This window comes from Chenopodium album, chromosome 26 (genome assembly GCF_948465745.1).
Source record: "Chenopodium album chromosome 26, dcCheAlbu1.1, whole genome shotgun sequence".
Classification (NCBI taxonomy): Eukaryota; Viridiplantae; Streptophyta; class Magnoliopsida; order Caryophyllales; family Amaranthaceae; genus Chenopodium; species Chenopodium album.
The window spans coordinates 11,525,636-11,548,577 of record NC_137859.1 but is presented as its reverse complement, the minus strand read 5'-3'; the positions used below and the strand labels follow the sequence as shown (position 1 = coordinate 11,548,577).

At 34.0% G+C, this 22,942-nt stretch overlaps 3 protein-coding genes across 4 annotated transcripts; 1 reads left to right on the top strand and 2 right to left on the bottom strand.

The window, feature by feature from the left end:
- The first annotated feature begins 742 nt into the window (after window positions 1-742).
- LOC145617343 (uncharacterized) lies at window positions 743-13,831 on the top strand. Of its 2 annotated transcripts, none has more exons than XM_081672031.1 (13): window positions 743-1,083; window positions 2,757-2,894; window positions 4,021-4,102; window positions 4,362-4,438; window positions 6,437-6,543; window positions 8,525-8,645; window positions 9,968-10,084; window positions 10,167-10,258; window positions 11,119-11,185; window positions 11,282-11,360; window positions 11,635-11,726; window positions 12,102-12,245; window positions 13,537-13,831. In XM_081672031.1, the coding sequence occupies exons 1-13, from the start codon at window positions 856-858 to the stop codon at window positions 13,675-13,677; spliced, it is 1,485 nt and encodes a 494-aa protein (XP_081528157.1). In that variant the 5' UTR covers window positions 743-855; the 3' UTR covers window positions 13,678-13,831. The 2 variants fall into 2 exon arrangements, with proteins under 2 accessions (XP_081528157.1, XP_081528156.1); XM_081672030.1 differs by having other exon boundaries at window positions 11,113-11,185.
- Window positions 13,832-15,864: 2,033 nt separating this feature from the next.
- LOC145616799 (CRIB domain-containing protein RIC6-like) lies at window positions 15,865-17,218 on the bottom strand. The gene is made up of 4 exons (XM_081671526.1): window positions 17,161-17,218; window positions 16,947-17,050; window positions 16,730-16,817; window positions 15,865-16,292 (listed from the first exon to the last, which is right to left on the bottom strand). The coding sequence occupies exons 1-4, from the start codon at window positions 17,216-17,218 to the stop codon at window positions 15,865-15,867; spliced, it is 678 nt and encodes a 225-aa protein (XP_081527652.1).
- A 2,578-nt stretch (window positions 17,219-19,796) lies between these two features.
- LOC145618482 (glycolipid transfer protein 1-like) lies at window positions 19,797-21,589 on the bottom strand. The gene is made up of 6 exons (XM_081673252.1): window positions 21,339-21,589; window positions 21,101-21,156; window positions 20,770-20,900; window positions 20,205-20,340; window positions 19,933-20,064; window positions 19,797-19,832 (listed from the first exon to the last, which is right to left on the bottom strand). Exons 1-6 carry the CDS (start codon window positions 21,454-21,456, stop codon window positions 19,797-19,799), a joined length of 609 nt encoding a protein of 202 aa, XP_081529378.1. The 5' UTR covers window positions 21,457-21,589.
- Window positions 21,590-22,942: the final 1,353 nt, after the last annotated feature.

The following is a 22,942-nucleotide window of genomic DNA, read 5'->3' as shown; positions in this document are numbered from 1 at the left end:
AATATAGTCATGTGGGATCCTGTTAGATTCGTATAATAAAATACTTTCACAATATCAACTTTTATAATTTTTACTTTTATACAATTGTAGATATTTAACATATAAAATGTGTTTTGGATGCATAATTTTATCCTTATTACAATATTATGGGAACAGAGGAAGTATTTTCAAAATATTAACTTTTCATAGTTTTTACTTATTGGTAGTTAAAGATACTATACTAATGATCGAATTTGTACATTGGTAAACATGAGTACATGACTACTAAATAGAAACGGAAGATATACTTCCTCCGTTCTATTAATATTGCAACAATGGACTTTTTGCACTATTTACTACTCTTGTTTGACTATATAATATGATTTATACGTCAAGCAAAATATAGTCATGTGGGATCTTGTTGGATTCGTCTCATAAATTACTTTCACAATATCAACTTTTTATAATTTTTACTCTTACACAACTATAGATATTTAGCATATAAAATATGCTTTGGGATGCATAATTTCCTCCTTGTTGCAATATTAATAGAACGGAGGAAGTATTAATAAGAAGTATAAAAACTTGATTCTTTTCTTTTGCAGCCAAATCCTTCGACCAAAAAGGCCCGAAAGGATATTTTTGATAATTTACTACTAACTCCACTGTCTCAACGCTAAGTATGGGTCCCTTTGCTAAGAAAATTCCATAAAAACTAACTCAACCCATCACTTTCTACGCCATTTTTACAAGCAACCAACTCTCCACTTCAGTCAATTTAGACTGCTTTATTATTCATCACTGCGCACTACACTTCTGCTCAAACTCCCTTTCTCTCTCTAAAACTCCGAATTCTTCACCCCTCAAGCTCTAACAATGGCGGAAGAGAGAGAAACTCAAACTCCTCTTCTCCATAACTCATCTACTTCCTCAACTCCAGAAATTCAAAGATACACTGAAGATGAAATTCTTCCTCCTCCACCTTCTGAAATTACAGAATCAGAGCATCGTACTGTCTTATCGTCGTCGTCGTCGTCGTCGTCAGTTCCTCTGAAGAACCAACGGCTGGTTTCTCTTGACGTCTTTCGCGGTCTCACTATTGCTGTAAGTTTTTCTCTGGAATTTCGTTCATTTTTGTTATTTGAATATTTTTTTTGAATTATTTGATGAGAATTTATTTTTTCTTTTGTGGATATGATGAATTTATTTGATGATTGGTAGAATTTTGAATTTTCTGGAGTACTGTGAAGTGTTGAGTAATTGTGTTAGGTTTGGATTTTGTGAATGAATTTGATCAAATTAAATTTTGAATTGAATTTAGTGTGTTATGCAGTGGATTGTACCTTTGTAATTTTGTACTCCTAGTGTTATGCTTGAGTTGAATACGTTATTGCGATGATCGTTTTTGGTTGATCAATTTTTGCTACTCCATATAATAGAATACAAATACATAGATATGAAGTTGAAAATATGATGATAATTGTATATATTAGCGTGTTCTTTGTTTGTTGTCCAAGGAAGAAAGACGGAAAGAGTGTGCTATATTGAGAGGTATCGTAAGATAGAATTCACTTGGAAAATTCTAAACCTTCAAGTTCAACATAAAATGTGCAAGCTATAGCTACTGTAGTTATTAAGACGCGTTTCGTTGTTGATTAGCCAAGTCTTTGGTACTTAATATGTCACTCGATTGTTTGGCTCGTGACTACCTTATTGTGAGGGGCTGTGAATGCAAGCCACTTAACAGTTAACTCTAGACTTGACTCAATTGGAAAGTGATTTGTGGACCGTTTGTAGGTAAGAAAAGGATCCTCGTTTGTTCTAATGAAGTGTATGAAAAAGGTGAGGTAACCTAAGCAGCATAACTTAATTTTAAGCTATAAATTTACTTTAGCAAGTGCACCTCACTTCACTAAGGCGTAGAAAATTCCCTATTGCCTCTCGTGGCGCCTTGATCTTTTTTATTATTTTTTATTTTATAAATTCTTCTTAAGTGGCCTTGTGCTAAGTTGTGATGGAAAAGACTAAAGAGAAGAGAAGTGTAGTGAAGAATAAGTTATTCTTAGAACATGATTCAGTGTAACGTTGATGCATATAGCCTTTTTGGTCCATGTATTATCAGACCATACATAGATATGTGGTAAATTCTAATAATGCATGTATCACACCTTAATTACATACACATTCATCTATCAAGTAGATGAATTAGCACTCTTTTCAGAATCAAACATAGACATAGGAAAGACAGAATGATTATCGTTAATTGATTATTTCAAACTTTAACTTTCCTGTGGAATTTTGCATATCATTTTATGTACTCCCTCCATTTTTAAATACTTGCTCCATTTCTCCATGCGCGGAGTTTTAGGAGAAATTGTAGAAAGTATATAGAGGTAGTGGGGTAGAGGGAAGAATATAAATTTGTAAAAAGCAAAAGTAGTTGAGAGAATTGGAGGAGAGAGAATGTGAAATTAATAAAATATGATTTATGTTGGGTCTACTAGGTGAGAGAAATGAATTAAATGTTGTATAAGATTTCCAAATAAGGGAATGGAGCAAGTATTTAAAAACGGCCGGAAAAGGAAAGTGGAGCAAGTTTTTAAAACCGAAAGTTTATGTTCTTTTTTAGATGGAAATATAGTATTTGATATGCATTGAATTCCACTGCAAGATTGTTGTTAGTGGCTTAGCTCGTGAAAGTCATTTTATAGTATAGCTAAGTTTTTATTTCGTAATTTTTACTCTTCCCTCCACATTTCATTGTTTTCTGTTTACAGCTTATGATTTTGGTTGATGATGCTGGAGGAGCTTTTCCATCCATAAACCATTCTCCTTGGTTTGGAGTGACAATAGCAGATTTTGTGATGCCTTTTTTCCTCTTCATTGTTGGTGTTTCCATTGGTCTGGTATATAAGGTATAAATTTGATAATGTGTGACTAATTATTGTGTGCACAATTCTCTTTATATCATTTAGCAATTGTTCATTTTATTTTTCTCTAGCCTTAATTTACTTAGCTATCAATTACAAGATCTCTTTAAATTGCTAGTCATGAATTCAGGATGTACCTTTGTCTAAAAGCCTATCCAACGTAGTCGTACCTCATTTTTTTAAGACCACCGCAAATGGCAATTCAGAATTCAGGATTAGCATTAGTCTTATATTGATTTCCAAGGCTAAAACTGCTTTTTTAAAACAACATTTATGGTTCAGCAGCAGATTTGGCGAATGGTTTACGTCGAACTTGTGAAATTGCATTTATTTTACAATATGCTGTCTAAATTCTTATCCATATTGTTGGCACTTCAGAATTCAGATCATCCTCAGGAAGAAAAGCCTTAGTCAAATATTGACCTCCAATAAGACTAAAACAGCATTGTTTTTGAACAAATCTAATGGCACAGGAGCAGTTTCGGTGAATGTTCCACATCGATAGGATGACATAATGTTTCGGATAGTTTGGACCAATATTCCATTGTTTTGAGTCTTTGGTATCATTTAACTCTGTTTTTCTTTCTTTTGCAAAAATCTCTATTTTCTCTTAGTGCTATACCCCAGGTCTGTTTTTTGTTTGCATTGTCTGTAACATGTATCTTGAAGATATGGGTGACAAGTGATCAGTTGAAAGTGGTTAATAATATTCTTTGGTCAAATTAATTTATTTTTATTATATATATATATTGATTCTTATTTAAGCAAACCCCTTTTTGTTTCATCAACTTGTTTCTTACTTGTGCATTGAGAGACTAAAATGAGCTAGGGGTCATGAGTCTCTTGACACATTGGGCACAAGTTAATGTAAGGACTCTAATTTTTTGAACTGTAGTTGTATCATTGTGGATTAGCACTTTGCAGGAGTAATTTATACAAATATATGTTCTTCAACTTGGTTCAAACTTGTTCATAGTTGAGAAGTTGGATTCCTTGGGGAGCAAATTTTCTCTTAATACCTTGCAGACGATAATTGTAGATTGTATAATGTGTGTGCTGTATATTTGTATTGAATGATGGCCTTATGTAACTCAATTTATATTAATTTCAGAAAGTTGACAACAAGTCTACAGCTACAAAGAAAGTTATTATCAGGGTAATCAAGCTCTTCCTTTTGGGTATCTTCTTGCAAGGTGTGTGCTTAGGTGGACAATTCTAATCAAGAATTTCTCTTTTGTATTCACAAGTTTTGCTTTTATAAGTTCTTTAGGCATATTAATGTTCCTTCAAGCTCTGAGTTCTAGGAATGCCATTGGCATTTACTTTGACACATATAACTGTCGAATGTATCGTCTATAGTACTTCATGACCATATTGTGTGGCCTTAGTATTTTTGGCTCGTGAGAAGTATTAAAGACTCTGACTACATTATCTTGGTGATTGTAAATGTAGGTGGATTTTTTCATGGAAGGAAAACACTGACTTATGGTGTTGATGTGGAGAAAATACGTTGGCTAGGTGTACTGCAGGTAGATTACTGGATTTATTAATGTTCAGTAATGTGCTTTAAAATTTGCGTATTTTATCTATCATCTATAGTTTAGGTGAGGGTTCTCAAGATGAGACAAAACCCATCGTATTTCTTTGCCTTTGTGTCCCTTGTTTGTTGCTTAATCTTGATGTTTGATGCGGATGTGGAAAACTGGAAGCACAAACAAATAGAGTAGCGAATGTAGTTTATAGTCTTTTTACATCTACATTCCCAAGTATTGTACTTTGGACTATAGAGTATGTTATGCGCTTTCTTCTAATTCTCTAAGCCATACATACACGATAGGTATATTACTTCTTGGATGGAACTGGAGCTTGTATCTTGAATCTTAATTTCTGCTGTGTAAGTATCAGCTGTAATTAGGAAATAAGTAACCATCATCATAAGTTAAAGATTAGAAAAGCCTCACGGGATACCCCCGTATTTTTGTAAAATTTTTGTGACATACCTGATTTGTGAAACTTAAAACTCTTCTTATAAATTGCATTAGAAGACATGTAGAGGGTATCCTCTAAAGGACATGGGTGTAACCAATGGGAGGGAGATATCAGAAATGGAGTTTATTTGACTATTTGCTTAGAGATTTCTCTGATATTCTGACATCTAACTTGATCAAGTTTTTAAAAAGAAATTTAAATTTTTATATTACTAATTTGTATCCTCAAGCCTCTCTTTCATACTATGATGACGAGTCCTTTTTCTCTGTCTGCATGCATGTACATCTATGAGGATGTAAATTCTGCCTGTTAGATGTTTATTCATTTTCAATCCTACATGCAAGGATTATTTGGGCTGCCATTTAAGAAATTATGTGTTGCTATCCTTTGCACCGTTGATAGATATGTACAATTTATCTGGGACGACATATCTTCGTTGCATATTTCAATGTTCTGCTGTTTCATAAAATTTTGTATCCACTAAAACATGAACAACTACTTCAAATAAAGGCAGAGCCAGAAGTTATTCCTTTGTAGAGCCCAAATTTCCAATTTAGAATAGTACATTGGAATGCCTTGTTTGACTAAATATATCTTGAAGTAGCATCATAGGCTTATAGCATAGTAGAAAAAGGTAATTTGTCAATTTTTATCTATTAAGTATGAACGAAATTACTCAAAATTTTTTGGCAGAATTATAGATTTAATTGTGAAGGAAAATATTATCTTATCTCTTCTTATGTTTATTTTTATATTTTTTGGTTTTATACATCTAAAATTCTTTTTTTTTTTTTTTTTTTTTTTTTTTTTTTTTTTTTTTAAATTTGAAACAAATAAATACTGCTAAAACACAGAATACAAATTACAAACTCAAATTATATCAGTGAAGGAACATCAGATTTTTTTTAGGGAGGGGGGGTGGGGCACATGCAAAAAGGAGAAGAAAGATAGTGACTACTGGGGAAAAGGACCAACAGAAATGGGACGTAATACAGTATAGAAAGTTTAGAAATGGGAGCAAAGGAAAGATGGAAAATGTAGGTAAATAACAGAACAAGGTATAGTTGATCTCACAGTTTCTTACTCAGGAATGAGACTGGTGGGGTTAAGTATAAACACTGAAAACAAAGGCTTTATGTCATTTCTCTACACAGTGCAGGCCTCATACACATCATAGAGTATCTTAATTATGGAGTCATTATTTCTACATGTAGCTGGTTAACTAACCCTCATCCATGTAAGAGCAAAATATTCTCCTATAAGAATTTAGCCTGAGACCTGAATTTTCATGCAGTCATGAATATGTCATTATGTTGGTGTATATTCAAGGAAATTAAGGACTTTAAGTAACATCTAAAAAAAAGTTGCTTTTCATCTGTGGATTAGAAAATCTGATTGCTTATGTGACTTCATTTTTCAAGTTTATGTCAATATGTCATTTCATTATGATTTGGAATTCAAAAACTGAAAGTCATTTTCCTTTATATACTTTGGATTCTTCTGGAAATATTTTTGAATATAAGCCTTTTCCATTACAGAGAATATCAATTGGATATTTATTGGCTTCAGTTTCTGAAATTTGGCTTGTCAAGGATTTGGTGGTGGACACACCTTTTGCATTTATGCGAAAATACTGCATCCAATGGTGAGGTTGGTTTATTCTACTGGCATTTGCAGCAACAGATATTTATGCTTTTATAATTTAAATTGGTTTGCTCATTGGAAGGAGTCTGGAGCTCATCATTGCTTATTCGCTTCAAGGTATCATCAGGTTGGGTTGAGTTTTACATTAGGTAAATTAGGTGGGTCATTGGGTATGAGTACAATGTAGACCTAGTTAAGGATATGTATCGGGATGTGTCAACAAATGTGAGGACATGCGGAGGGTTGACAAAAGATTTCCCTATTACAATCGGATTGCATCAAGGGTCTGCATTAAGCCCTTTTCTTTTTGCAACGGTTCTAGATGAATTAACTAGACCAATTCAAGATGAGGTTCCATGGTGTATGCTGTTCGCAGATGATATCGTTTTGGTGGATGAGACTAAGGATGGGGTTAATGTCAAGTTGGAGCAATGGAGGCAAAGGTTGGAATCTAGAGGGTTTAAGCTAAGTCGAAGTAAGACTGAATATTTGGTATGTCGTTTTGGCACTCAGAGGGGGACAAGCAATGAAGTGGTGAGTTTGGATGGAAAGGATTTGACCATGAGTGAATGTTTTAAGTACCTAGGGTCGATCATCCAGAAGAATGGTGACATTGATCAAGACGTGACCCACAGGATTAAGTCAGGGTGGCTTAAATGGAGAGCGGCCACGGGAGTGTTATGCGACCGCAGCATTCCCTTAAAGTTGAAGGAAAAATTCTACAGGACTGCCATAAGACCAGTGTTGCTCTATGGTACAGAATGTTGGGCTTCTAAGAAAGAGCATATTAAAAAGATGGAGGTTACGGAAATGCGCATGTTAAGGTGGATGTGTGGAAACACTTTAAGAGATAGAATCAGAAATGAGGTTATTCGCAAGAAAGTAGGTGTGGCGGGCATTGTAGATAAATTAAGGGAAAATCGTCTGCGTTGGTTTGGACATGTAAGACGGAGACCCGAGGGTGCACCGGTGCGAAGAGTGGAAGAGTGGGACCATGGAGGGATTAAACGAGGAAGAGGGAGACCAAAGATGACTTGGTTGGAAGGAGTGAGGAAGGATATGAAGTGCATGGATTTACGTGAGGATGAAGTTTTGGATCGTAAGGGATGGAGGAGAAAGATTTATGTTGATGACTACACGGAATAATCAAATTTGGTTCATGTTAGCCGACCCCACTTTTGGGATTAAGGCTTTGATTGATTGATTGATTGATTGATTGGGTATGAGTACACATGTTTCAAGTGAAGCAAATGTGAACCACTATCAAAAGGTTCAGAAACTCAGAGCAACAAATATTTGTTTTATGACCATGAGTACACTAGCCTATATAGATATACTACCTCATCTGTTTTATGTTTATTGAGAGTTGTCTAAACACTAAAATAACAATTTCCCTCCTAATCCTAGTAAAATAGTGTTTAGATATATTTGTGAGGGTTTTCAAATGTATCACTTGAACTTAAACTTATTGCACTTCAGTCTTGAAATAAAAATCAGCTGTATAGGAATCCTTGTATGATGTTTAATGGAAAGAAAAAGGTGTACACAAGAGTTAATACCATCCCTTATGAGGTAAATTTTAAAATCAGAAAGAATGAACTCATAATTAAGGATTCAGGAAATCAGGAAGCAACTAATGCATTCAACATTTAGGGGCTAGTGTAAAACATCTTCAGTCATTAATCCGTTTTTTACTACCCAAATTCACTGTATCAGATTTTATTCTTGAGGGAATAGCATAGGCTGCCCAGCGGTTTAAAGAGTTGGCATGTTTTCCACACGCTAATCCTCTTGCAATGTTGATAAAGTGGAAACAATATTTGTTGCTGTTCATGTGTCAACATCATGGTTATTCCGGTTGAATTATAGCTTTTTATTTTTTCAAAGATATTTTTTGTGAGCTAAACTCTCTTGGATGTCCTGAGACTCCTTACTGTTGCTGAAAATTTCATGTACTAAGTGCTTGATGATTCCATGTGTAGGATGGTAACTGTGCTGTTGAGCATTATTTATATTTGCTTGCTGTTTGGCCTTAAAGTTCCAAGCTGGGAGTATGAGCTTCACGGAGCAAATTCAGCACTGCTGCCTTCAAACCTTCAAACTGTAAGTTAAAGTCTTTATTCTTGATCATTCTTTTCCTTTGATATTTTATATTGCCAAACTGTGATTATTTTTTGTAATTGAATTCCCATCTTTAAAGAGTATGGATTGTGATCGGTACCAGTAAATGGAACATATAGAAGCGTTGATGGCTCAATTGGGAAGTCAAATGTCGTAGAATATTCGTAGAATAAAAAGACAAAAAAAGGCACCTGAGGAAATTGTAACTTGGTATGCACATTTGAACTATTAAAAAAATGCATGCAAATTGCTATGCATAGAACTTTAAAATTCTACTGTATTTATTGTATCTTGGAAGTTTGAAGTTTTGAACGGAGAAAAAAGCAATTTAATTCTTCAATGATGAAGACAATTTTGCACTTGATAATGGCTCATAAAAAGATGATCTTGTCTGTTTTGCCTTACCACTTAAATTAAAACCTACACCTTTTTCTTGCTTGTTATTCATATGTGTGATAATTAGTCTCATCTCTCATGTACTTGAAAATTTCTATAAACCCACATACTAGGAATGTGAAGCAAAGTTGATGCAATGAGGTTAGCTTATGCTTTTAAAAAAGTGCCACCCAGCCTCACGGGAAAGGCTCAACAACAGAATTTAGCAGTATGGGATATTCAATATTGGGCTACTATAGTGCCAGTTTAATCCTGTGTTTGTTATTATAACTTTGAATTATCTTACACATTAAGGCCCTGTTCTTTTGGACTTATTTTCAATTCAGTTCAGCTCAACTAAGTTCAGTCAACTGAGCTCAGCTCAGCTCAATAGAACAGGGCCTAAGTGCATAATGCCGAAATAATTCGTGTTTTGTCCGGTGAAACAAAGCTATTCTATTTAAGCTGATCAGTCTACCCAAAGCCCCAAAAGTCATAGAGCATGATGTGTACCATCTTTGAATGTGCAATTAGCCTAATATGCCTATATAACAACCAGACATGAAATACTTGTCCACTCTAATAATCGGGTGCTAAAGGTTCTGATCAGCCAAGTTTATTCTTGCTTTACTTGAGGAATCACTTCTGAATGTATTTATAATCCATGTAAATTTTGTATTTGTTGTATCATTCTCACTTTATATATGATTGAAAATTTGTTAGCGGTCTGAATATCCTGTATTGCATGTTGAAATATCTTGATCACTAAGTCCATTTATAGGTAAGCTTTTCCGCTTCCATCCACTAAACTTGGCTTGACAGAATAAGAAATTGCTGTAGTTATCATTTGTAGGAAGTTCAAAAAGTGTTGATTATGCATGCTTTTCATGTCTTTAAACAATGCATAACATCTCAAACTTGCAAAATAGGTTCAATGTGAAGTAAGGGGTAGTCTTGACCCGCCTTGTAATTCTGTTGGCTTCATTGACAGACTTTTGCTTGGTGAAAACCATCTGTATCAGCGTCCTGTATACCGAAGAGCAGAGGTCTTTTCTCTTATACTAATATTTTTCTTCTGTTTTTGATTTCATCTATGGGTAATTAAATGATAAATAATTGTTGTTACAGGAATGTAGTGTAAATTCTCCAGACTATGGACCTTTGCCAGCCAATTCACCTGGATGGTGCCTTGCTCCTTTTGATCCAGAAGGCATATTAAGGTATCTCCCCCACACTTCCCTCCCTCGCCCCAAGAAAAATATTCCTCATAACAACTATTGCAAGGAACAATAATGAAAGAATTTTTTATTTTTTAAGTTTCTGCGTGAATTAGTTGCTATCATATCCTGAAAGAATAGAAGACAAGATAGAAACACTCATAAGACTGCCGATCACAGCCAACTCTGAGCTTCAATTTTGTATGCAAAGATTTTTCTGCTTCCATTCCCCTTATCTAGGAGGACATTGCGCAAGGCATACAAAAAACATCTTTATTAGGCACCCCATCAGAAAACTCATCTCTGGAGCTTCTATTATTGAAGCGTACTGCAAAAGGCTAACTCAGTGGCCCTTCCCTCACATCTCTATAACTCTATTTCAACTCCCCTCTGTGGCCAAAGAACAGTGCTATATTTTCTTAATCCCCCCACCCCCTGTAAGGGTTTAGCAGCTTCTCTGCTTTTCTATCTTCTCTTTGCTCATCTTTCTCTCCTTTTTTTCTTCTACTTTCTATTGTTGCATAAGTATTAAGTTCTGCTATTTGCTGTACAAGTCAGCCGCAAAGAAGCAAAACCTAATTGAAATTCCATTTTCTGTTGGTACTCTTTTGATGCATTCAGTGTGGCTCACTGGCTCAATATTTTTAGCTTTGCCTGATGCATTTACAGTACTTCTTGCAAGTATACATCACTTCGTAAACATTATGGATATGCTGAGCCATTTGAGGGACTCTGCTTGCGACACTCACATTAGTCACATGAGTGCTTACTCTGTTGTTCCTTATAGATATTATTTGCAGCTTATTAGAGTTAGTATTTCCTCGACTTCTGATGTTGACTTGCTTCTTATTAATGAGGTCCAGCTCATTAATGGCTGCTGTGACATGTTTTGTGGGATTGCACTTTGGACAAATAATTGCACACTTCAAGGTTTAATACCTCTCATATTTGAATTTAAAGAGAAGAAGATGATAGCCAATTTTGTTCATGTTATATCTTCTCATGTTTTATGTTTCATTGCTATAGGATCACTGGCAGAGGATATTCTTGTGGTCTGTATCTTCTCTCTCTCTTTTGATCTCAGGGTATGTTTTGCTGATTTTAGGTATGTTTTCCTTTGTATCTACATTATGTATAAACTCAACAATCAGAATGATGTGGTCATTCACCTTACCCCCTATGTATGCTCCTATGCTGTTCATCTACAATTTTATCGTAGAAAAACAAATTACTTTTTGAGATGAGCACAATGTTCTACACATACATAATAGTTATGGAATACTAATCTGGACCATAGATGGGCACATTTGAGGAGAGTGACCATAGCATTCCCTTATCGTAAATTACTTTGGAAACCTGTAATGTGCTATTTTTTCCAGGGATGCCACTCTCTAAACCACTATACACAGTAAGCTATATGTGTATCACAGCTGGTGCTTCAGGCGTCATCTTCACCATCATCTTTTACCTAGTAAGTTATTGATCCCACATGTCAACCGTGTTATGTTTCTCTCAGAATTCCTTCATGAAAAGTGTGCTATTGACTATTGTATATTTTTTGGCTTAATTCTTTACCTAAACCAAAAATGGATAAAATCACGTGCTCTCTAATTCTTTCCTTTACCTCCTTTCCTTCCACCCCCCACCCCCCTGCTTTTTTTTTTTTTTTTTTTTTTTTTTTTTTTTTAACCGTCCCTATTCCATTTTACACTGTTTTTATGCTTAGAATATTTATAAGATTGACAGAGTGGAACAAATGGAAACAGATCTGTTAGAATTTCTCTCTATCAATTTAAGGTCTGTCATATAAGTTCTGTAATAGACACTTCCCATGCCTACCTTTCAGGTTGATGTCAAACATATTAAGAAGCCTGTCATATTACTGCAATGGATGGGGATGAATGCTCTTCTGATTTATGCTCTGGCTGCTTGTGAGATATTTTCAATTGCCTTGCAAGGATTCTATTGGGGCTCACCTGAAAACAACTTGGTAACTTGCCTTCTTTTTATATATATCTTCATAATTATACTATGCATTCAGTGGTGCCTCAAAAATTAATAAATTAATGACCCTGAAGTAGTTTTTACTGATTGGGGCAAATTTGCATATGGAGTACACGTCTACATTGGGATTTATACCCGATAGAAGGGGTATCTTGTATATTTTTTTTCTCAATGACAAGAATATAGAATATATAATTAGCTGAAAAATCAAAAAAGTAAAAGAGGAAACAGAACATGCCAGTTTCTGTTAATCGCCTAAATTGAATGAGGATGTTCAACTAAAGACATGAGTGTATCACAACGCCACAAAATTTCCATAAAAGCATTGTGCCACAAGGCCCACAACAGCTTCTGTCTCTTATCTTTACTAAACCCCATCAATAAACTTGTACTAAATTTTTCAACATTAAAGGGCAAGCCTGAGATTCCTGATGCAAATCAAACCGTCACTTAACTTGCTATTTCGTAGTGAAGGGAAACATATGAACAAGACTATCTAGTATACCATACAACAAAACTACATTTGGTTATATACCAGACCATCCCTTACCTACCTTAGGAGCATGTCATTTGTATTTATCCTACCCCATGGCAATGTCCACACAAAACCCTCATTTTAAAAGGGATGTTCTCCTTCCAAATCGACATCCCAATAGAGAAATCTTTCAGACAAATGCTGTTGAAGAATCCACAGTCCACACCTTTGAAACCTCCCCTGCAATCAACTAAAGGTTCTGAACCTCAAGCGAAAAGTTCCTATTAGTTTTTTTTTTTTTTTTTTTTTTTTTTTTTTTTTTTTTTTTTTTTTTTTGTGGTGGATGGCCTCTCAAAATTAGATCCCTAGCATTTTTCTAGATAGTAACTAGACATGGGCATTGTGTAGAGAAGACAAACAATCTAATCGAGGAAATCACACAACTTTGCTCTTCTCATTCTCTCCAAACATCTTGCCGAAATTGAATTTGATAACTGATGACCATTCACTATCTTGTATTCTTTGATCCTCTTTAAAGGGGAGAATGAAGGCAAAACCTATATAAATTTCCAGGGACAGCCATTTGTCACTTTAGTAGCACCTCAATCTTACTTGCAAGTTGCAACACTCACCAGTAATTCGAATAGGGAGAGATAGTACGAAGGGTTACTAAATATAAACATGATTAAGTCAACATTATCCTTCCTCCAAAAGAAAAGTAGACCTCTTAATAAAATGTTGCATTCTCGTGAGTTTTCCCCCTTTCCTGCTGAGAAAAACCTGAAAGTGGTGTGTTGTGCAGGTTGATGGGACAGAATCATTTTTTCAAGATGTATTAGTATCAAAGAAGTGGGGGACCTTAGCCTTTGTTTTGCTTGAGATTCTTTTTTGGGGCCTGGTTGCTGGTGTACTTCATATGAAGCGCATATATGTGAAACTATAGCATCCAATTTGGCAACTTACTAGAACGTTATATGTTCACTAAAAATACCACAAAATATCAAACCAAGGAATGAAGGTATCACGTAAATGCCACCCTCCTCCCTGTATATAGTTCTTGTTTCAGACAACTGTAAATAGAATCCTTAAAACGTACAGTGTTTGCTTGGATCAAGCAAAATCTACTTCCATAGATCCTATAGGTGATGATTTGTGTGTTGTATTAATTTAAAAGGAATGTGCAGTGCATGTCCAACTGAACTACATGAACGTGTGTGGTTGGCTGTGCTAGAGGATGTGATGCATATATGATCCGCTGGAGTGTCACATTTTTTGTAAAAGGCTGTTGATAATATGCTTATGCTGCTAGTAATTATCCTTAGGACACGAGTACTTAAGGTTGAGAGTGGACACAATCTAGCTTGCCGAGCTAAAAGATTTCATGCTTACTTTGCCTAGTGATTAATTCGATGCGTGACAACTTCCAATTATGCAGACATTCTTTCAGTTTTCATACTTTTTTTTAGGGTAGACTAGATTTTAGATTCCAGGTAAAGAGAGCAGTTGGGTCTAAGTTTATATTGACTTTGGCATGCCCATAATTGAAATGATAGGTAATTAACTATACTAAGAAAAAGAAAAAAATGGTGGTTGCCTCTTACTTTCACAGTTTCACATCATCTTTCTTGGAAAATTTTCGATATCTTCTTTTGTCCCTTTCAGATGATGAAAATTATCATTAATATTTGGAAAATTTGTAAATTACCACCCAAAAATAGAACCATTTTCGAAATAACCACCCATTAAAAATTTAATTTTAAATTACCACCCCTTAAATTAATTAATTACGCAGATTACCACCTTTTTCGAATTTCCGATTGAATTCAGATGTGTGGGGCCCTCCTAATGGCTAATAACGACTAGTTCTTGCTTCCCAAATGAATTCCCCCCCGATTTTTTCCTATATAACATATCTCCTACCCTAATTTGCGATTTATACTGCAAATTCTCCCCAAATTTCACAAAATTCACCCCAAACATATGAGCTTGTAATTGCAGAAGCGTTCTCAAGAAACTTCATAAGCGAATTCGCATGGGTAAAGACTTTAATTCTTTAAACTTAGGGTTCTTGTAGTACTTAAATTGGGGAAAACTGGTTGATTAGTTGATTAGGGTTTATTTTCTTCGCAAATTAGGGTTCTTATTGTATTTTAATTGGGGGAAATTGGGTGTTTAGTTAATTAGGTTTCATGTTCTTCGCCCAATTTTGGTTTTCTGTCATTGAATTGCTGCTATATCAGGGAAAATTGTGTTTGCAAATTGTTTTCGCCCAAGCTTCAAGCAAAACCCCAATCAGGAGTAACTTCTTTTGTGAACTAAATCTAATTTAGGGTTTTAATCTGCAATTTAAGATCCTAATTTGAAGAGTGGGTGAGAATTTATGGAGACAGGTGGATTTGCTGAGAGAATTGAGAGAGGAGTAGTCTTCAATAGCTTACATTAGTGAAATCGACAAAAAAGAAAAAAAATTAGGAGGGAGGTTACGACTGTGGGCCCCACACATCTGAATTCAATCGGAAATTCAAAAAGGTGGTAATCTGCGTAATTAATTAATTTAAGGGGTGGTAATTTAAAATAAATTTTGTAATGTGTGGTTATTTCGAAAATGGTTCTATTTTTGGGTGGTAATTTACAAATTTTCCTTAATATTTTTCAACTTCTATAAATAAAAACTTGCAATGTTAGTTTCATGTATCATGTACAAGTACATTTTATCTGTGTATATGCAAACTCTTTGCATATAACTCTGATCTCCCTATAACCTAAATTTGTATACTACGGTACATAATTTGTATGGGATCGTTTATATGCATGCAAAAATTACAGGAATCTAGTGATTTTCTTGTTTTCTCCTATATATTCTTCCTACCCATCAATGTTGGAAATGATGGATTTTACAGGAGAAATTAGAACTCTACCAAATCCTTAGATTTCCAATATCTTGATTTCTGAGAATTAGAACTCTACCAATAAGAAGTTAAAAACCCAACAAAGTAAACAAAAAGAAGCCATATTCTTCGCTAAGCAGCTAGTTGCTAGTATCTCTCATTCACCTATTAGGGCAAATGATGATACTACCAACCTTTGCTCAAGGAGAACAGGCTCTCTAACTTCCCTCAAAATTTCGTGTTTACAATGCCTTTATCTCCTCTTCGTTGAACGACGAAGCCAAACTCGCGCTAGAATTTGCCTCAACATTGTATTGCTTGGTCAATGACCCATCATCTGACCCATGCCTAGACCCATGCCTTGAACCTTTATCTTTTGGCTTCAAACTAGACTTGAGTGAGCTATCAATATCCTTGGATTTCTTTCGACGAGATTTCTTGGGTATGTTGGGAAGGCTTTGAGCGCTGGAGGATTCACCAACTCGGGGGCTAGTGGTTTCCTTTTGTTTTTGGCGTCTCCTAGAGGATCTGGTCTTGTGATTTGGACTCCCTATTGGAGAGTCTATTGATCCTATGCTGTCCATTGATGGTTGCCGTCTTGATGACTTTGGCAAACCTGGCATGTCTCGCGCTGGAGATTCCTTTACAGTACTTCTCTTGGGAGATGATTCTGTAAAAAGTTAAATCAAACCATGCAGCCAAATACACGGTTAAGTAAAGATGGGAAACAATACCACACTCTACGGTAAGGAATAAGAAATCAATATAACATAACCTCAATCGAACATAACCTCTATGGGATTTTTGTACGTCAATCCTAGACCTAGTAAACTCAACTAGATAGTACCCGATGATCCAATCCAAGCTCCAAATTATCGAAGCAATCATATCGATGCTATTTACAATAGCAATAAGCTAAATGTCTTCGAATTCTAGTGAGTATTTTTCATCTTTGTAAACTAGTTATTGTTTTAATAAACTCTTAAATAACTCAAACCTTGTCAAAAACCAAAAAACATGACTTGATGACCCGAATGTGACATGCTATGAAACGAATTATTCATCGCCTTTAAAATGGTCAAGTAAGAATGGACTAATGGTAAATACCATGTGAAACCGGTGGGTTGGCGTCTTCAACTCCATTTTGCAATGGATCTGCTGCATTTCCTGCTCCCTGGGCTTTAAACTCATTCATCTAACAACCAAATACATCAATGGCTTAGTTTAAAAGAAAATAAAATAAACTTTACTCTTAGAATTAAATTTCTAAGTGATGAAATTATAGGTCGTAGTAAAGAAAATTAGGGTTAAACCTAAAACATACCCAACTTGGTGAGTTAACAGATGGACCATCCCATCCAATATGAGCTACATGCTTTACATCTGTGGGAAAACCTATTTGCATCTCCTTGTCATCCTCCTCTTCCTCTAATTATCAAATCATTCCATAATATCTCGTTAATCGTCGTAATTAATCCTAAAATGATCATGAAATCAACCAATTTAAGTTATTTCTTAGAGGTGAGATGGTAACATACCAAATATCTGGGAAATATATCTGAGGCCCTTCAATAGGCCCTTCATTTTTATGCTCATAACCTAGAAAAATGCTACTTTATTTTTGTAAAATTTATTTGTCTTCCTAATCTTCCGTGTCCATTGCCCACGTAATATAGCCAACTGAAAAAACAAGGAGTAAATCAAATATAAAATCATTAGTTTCGGATAATTAAGATGAACATTGGCTACTCATATTTTGATCATGACATCTAATATATGATTGGTTCAGCATTACGGCGAGCATCTACAAATTATCATAATTATGTTTTATATAAGAAAGAAGATTAAGAATATGATTAAAGAGACTCAAACCTTCAAGATATACCTTGAAAATTAGCCAATAAACTAAAGATTTGATGCAATGAAACAATTACAAGAAGATGTTCTAAATTTGATTATTTTTTTTGTAGGGCAGCAAAGAGAAATATTATTTAGTCTTTCTTTTATTCTTCTTTTTTCCTCTCCTTTGCCAATACTAGATAGAATATCGTACAAAAATAAAATGAAAATGGTTTAGAAAAAGAAAGAAAGGGAAATTAACGGAAGCAAAGCTTTGTATATAGAAAGGCTAAGCTTTCGCTAATTACATGGACAAATGCTAATGTACTCTTGCTAATAAACCTTAATGGAAAGAAGCCATTCGATCATCGAAAATTTAGCATTTTGTCAAGGAAGCAAATGCAGGTTCTTTCATCACCTATTATTAGTATGTTTTTAATAAGTCTGTGGCTCTATGTATGTTAAAAGTAATCCTTCTCTTTTAACTAAAAATACATTAATATCCTAGGATTTAGCAAATTAATAGTTAACAGAAATTAGGACTACCTTATATTGGTTAATTCTAGTAGCATTATCTTAGGTGATTCTAATGTTCGTTTGGCAAATAATTTATGAAGTGCTATTACTGTAATCTTTATTTTTACGTCCTATATGTAATGAGATTAATGTGGAGATCGAAGGATTTCATAATGTATTAACTACGGCTAATTGTCATTCAAATCGATCTATTGAATAAGTTTACGATAACAATGTCGCTAAGTGCTACACGTACATTTTGCTGGTAGCTTATAGCTGGATCATTTTGCCCAAAGACTGTCGATAAATAAACAGGCAAACAGCTACCTTTTGTTAAATGTTAAGACAAAGAATCAGTTGTCAATCTTGTCATTACTTAGATAGTTGATTTGAGAGAGAGCTAAATTTATTAGTCTTTAAAAGTCTAGAGAACTTGTAATAAAAGTCTGTTAAAATACACCTCAAAAACCTAGCTTAGAAAATTAAATTTGTAGTTACGTATATACTTGTAAGTGATTAGTAATGATGACCCTAGGAGCATCTAGCAAAGAGAAAAGAGTCTAACTTATTACTTCCTCCGTTTTCTTTTAGATGCAACACACCCTTTAGCGCGGTAATTAAGAAAGATGGGGTTTACATGATATAATAAACTTTAAAATAGGATGAGTGGTTGTTAGGAGTGTAATTTAGCGGGTCATGTGCTTTAAATAAGAGATATAGTATAGTTTTTCCCTAGAGTAACTTTCCTTTTATAGAGTGTTGCAAGTATTGTGACATTTCCTTTTTAGAAAAGTGTTGCAAGTAAAAGAAAACGGTGGAAATATAAATAAAGCCAGTAAAAGTTAATATTAGGAACAATAGGCCTTAGTATGAATGTATTGAATTTTTAGTGGGGTGTACGTATGTACATCTAATAGAGTATTACAGTAAAAAAATTAATTCTAGGCTTAAATTATCAACTTAGGCTTTTGGTTGATGAGTTAGTCTTCTAGAAGACCGTTTTTCAATGCGGTCTTAATATCGGTGGGTAATGACCTTTACCATGTCAAATCTGGTAGGGAATTAAGAGTCATCGTAACAATAAATCACGGGTTCATCTCATCCAAGCCTCCTTTCAAGTGAATTAATTAATACTTAGCACTAGATACAAGGAGGTCCATCATGTAAGGTTTTCAAGTGAAATCGCCGCGTTTGATTAAGCTTTTTTTCTTAATTATTATTTTGGATTAGAATGGCTTTCATATTATGTCAAATAACAAAATGTGTCATCTCATCAACATCAAATTAGAGAGAGGCGAAAATAGTGGCGTGTAAAAGAGCAAAATGAGTAGTAAGAGGAGGACATTTGACTATTTGTAGAATAAATAGTTATACAATTATAAATTATAATGATGAATGATAAAGAATTCAAATCCTCTCTCCCACATTTTGAACATCATTTGAGTGTCAATTTTATTAAAACCAATCTTTCCTTTCTTTTATTGGTTGAACTTTGTACTAAAAACATAAGTTTTTCATCGCTATCTTTGTCATATGGCATCATACAAAAATGTATCCTTCATTAGAAATGTAGGATTTGAGAAATGAATTCATGCTCAAAAAGGGAGGGATAATCATGTACATGATGGTGGAGCAACTAATTACATGATGGTTGAGCAACTAATAATAAATACTCTTCTTTTGTTACAAGAATGATACAAAGGCTACTCAACTCTAGCAGTAGAGCTTAAGCTTGCTAGAGAAATGTTAAAAAACGTTGTGCAATTAAGTCTGCTAAACTATCAAACGCGCTTGTTTGTATACATATGTACACTTAGCTTCATGGAGCTTTAATATCATCAACTCCAAAACTAGCCTGTAACAAGAGTAAGACAATCATAAGCAATTACAGAACTTTAATGAGCTTGTTTAAATACTTTTCATGCATGTTATTCTAATGTTTTCAAAAAACTTACCAAGATTTTGTGATTTTCTTCAAGTACTGAAGCAAAAGTTCTACATAATTTTTCAATCTCAGCATTAATTTCGACACTCCCCCCTATTGAACACATAAATTTCTTTCTGTCTGGAGCAAGCTTAATGAGAACCTGCAAAAATTCATATAAGAAATTTGATTAATTCAATTCCTTTGTGCAAAAGTATTTAATATTATATGAGTAGGAAAAAAATTAATTTTGCACACTAAATTAAAGGTCATCCAGATTAAAATAATGTACTATATATGTACCTTAAAGGTTGAGATAGCCATCCAACCATGCCATTTCTTTAGTGTTCTCTTATAAGAATCTGTACAAGCTTGTGTCATGGACCATTCCGGATGCTCTAATAGGTTGCGAAAAAATTGTACCATAAAATCCATCGCCCTACAAATGTAAAAAAGAAAATGAATATTGATGTGTTAGAAGTAACTGTACTTAACTAGCTAGATACTAACTACGAGTATTAAGTTATATGGTCGAAAAAATTATATTATTGTTGAGCCCATGAACAACCCACATGTGAGCATTCTTCTTGTCCCACACTAAAAACACTAAAAGGGGGAGTGTAGTGGTAAAAAAATCCCACATTGAAAGACTTCAAGAGAACCACCACAATATAAGGCTAAGGGGCTACTCCCCTCATTGCCATATGGTTTTGAGGTGGAACCTCCTTGGTCTTGTAAAGTGGTGGACTTGCATTCTCTCGTGACGTCTGCGGCCCAGACCCGTATTTAACAATTATCGACGAATAACTCAATAACCTAATTATATATATCCAAGAAATTGAACTTCCAAATTAGCAACTAGTATTACCTGTTCAACCAAACAAGTGCATGGGTGCAACTTGATGAATTCCTTGCTATCTTAGAATCAACCTCCTCTTTTGTCATAGTACACAAGTTACTGTATTTCGAAGGATTAGAGGCATATTTCAATTCCAATTTCTGCAAAAGAGAAGTAAGAAATGTGACTACTAAATATTTACTTTTTTCAAATGACAATAAAGGTATATATACAACTAAACTTTATGTCCGTTCAAAAAAAAAAAAAAAAAAAAAAAAAAAAAAACCTAAAACTTGGTGTGATCAAAGGTAGCAAATTTGAAGCTATGCATACATCAAATAAAAATCATCAAGTGTCTTACCGTGATATTACATGCAACATCAGCCTTTATACAAGACATTTGTGAGCCAAATTTGTCTGTAACAAGATAAAATAGAGTGAGACTACAACCCATAAAATCGCATTTGAGATTACTATAGTAGAAAACTTGCAATTGTGTGTAAATTAAAAGGATTCGATCACAAGTCACAAACTAAGCTAGCTAGCAAGCATCGACTATGTACAAGAGATTGAGTACATAAGATAGTTAATTGCCATACCTATAAGGGGTAGTAACAATCTGCACAAATCCAAAAAGGGCTTAGTGAGTATAACTCCCTCTTCGGACCTAATAAGTTTAACTCCTTCCACTGCGCGATTAAACACATTTCCTTCCATTATTCTTGCTTGCACCTCACTTCATTAGCATGTAATTATAATGTATAGCAACTCCAGATTATTTGCAAGATGTTGAGAAAGGAGTGACTACAACCATACATCAATTTATCTGCATGCACCATAACATTCCACAAATTAATTAGAGAAAAATATAAGAAAATTGAATATTACACAATTGTTTTTGCATGAATAAAGTTTAATCACAAATTTAGTCACTAAATTAAGTATAATAACCTTTAATGTATTAGAACAATAAAAAAAAAAAAAAAAAAATTATACAAGCCAAACTATATGTAAATATGAATGGACCTATTTACCAATTATCCATAAAAGATAAACCTATGTTGTTCACAAATATAATGATGAAAACATTCAAACAATTCACAATTTAATGTTAGAATAAAAACTACATTAGTAAAGAATAAAAGTTTACATTTCCCATAAACATTAAAAAAAATAAAAATGAGACGCAAAAACAATATGCACCCAATTTTCTTGTGTGAAAAAAAGACACAAAAGATAGATTGATGAGGATATTCATGATTATATAACGTGAAACAAAAAAAATGCAAAAAATCATACAATATATTAAGTCATCATACATGTGATTCAATTCATTGTTATAGCATAAATTGATCAAAAAAAAGAAATAAATGTAAGCAAAATGAAAAGAAAAGGATCAAGCATTACCAGGACGATGAAAATTGTTAGGAGAATGGGAGAAAGAGAGGGATAGTTCTAGGTTGAAATGCAACCAAAAGGAGAGATAATCGGTTATATTAATTTAAGGGTTTTTTTTTTATCTAAATACTTTTTTTTTTTTTTTGAAGAATAATCTAAATACTTTTTATTTATATTTTAAGGGAATTATTTCTTCAAAAAAATATTTTAAGGGAATTATTTATGTGGCAAAGATTTCAAACAATCAATGTCGTATTAGAGTTAGTGTAGTACTTTATACTTGTCCTAGATAATTCCCGAGCAAATGCTAAAAACTTAAATTTGATCATAAATGAAGAAATGAATTTTATGATAGAAAAATTTGTCCAAAAGGTACTTATATGTTCATTTATTGCGAAGAAGGGCCTTATATGTTTAAAATGGTGAAAATTGTCCTTATAAGTCACTTTTGTTGTGAGGAGAGACATTTGACATCGGAATATGGCCACTGACTTCACTTTTCAGGCATTGGTCATCATGCATGTGAAATGCACGTGATGTTTAGAAAAAAAAAAAAAAAACCTTTTTCTTCCTTTTTTTCCCATGATTTTGAGGAAAGAGAAGGAATTTTAAGAGAAAATTTGGGGATAGAAAGAGCTAAAGAGAAGGTGAAAACGTGGGAGAAAAAGAATGGAAGGGCCTTTTTAAAACATCACGTGCCACATGTGTGATGATCAACACTGGAAAAATAAATAAAGTCAACGGCCATATTTCGACCGTCAAGGTCCCTCCTCAAAACAAAAGTGACTTATAAAGTTATAAGGAT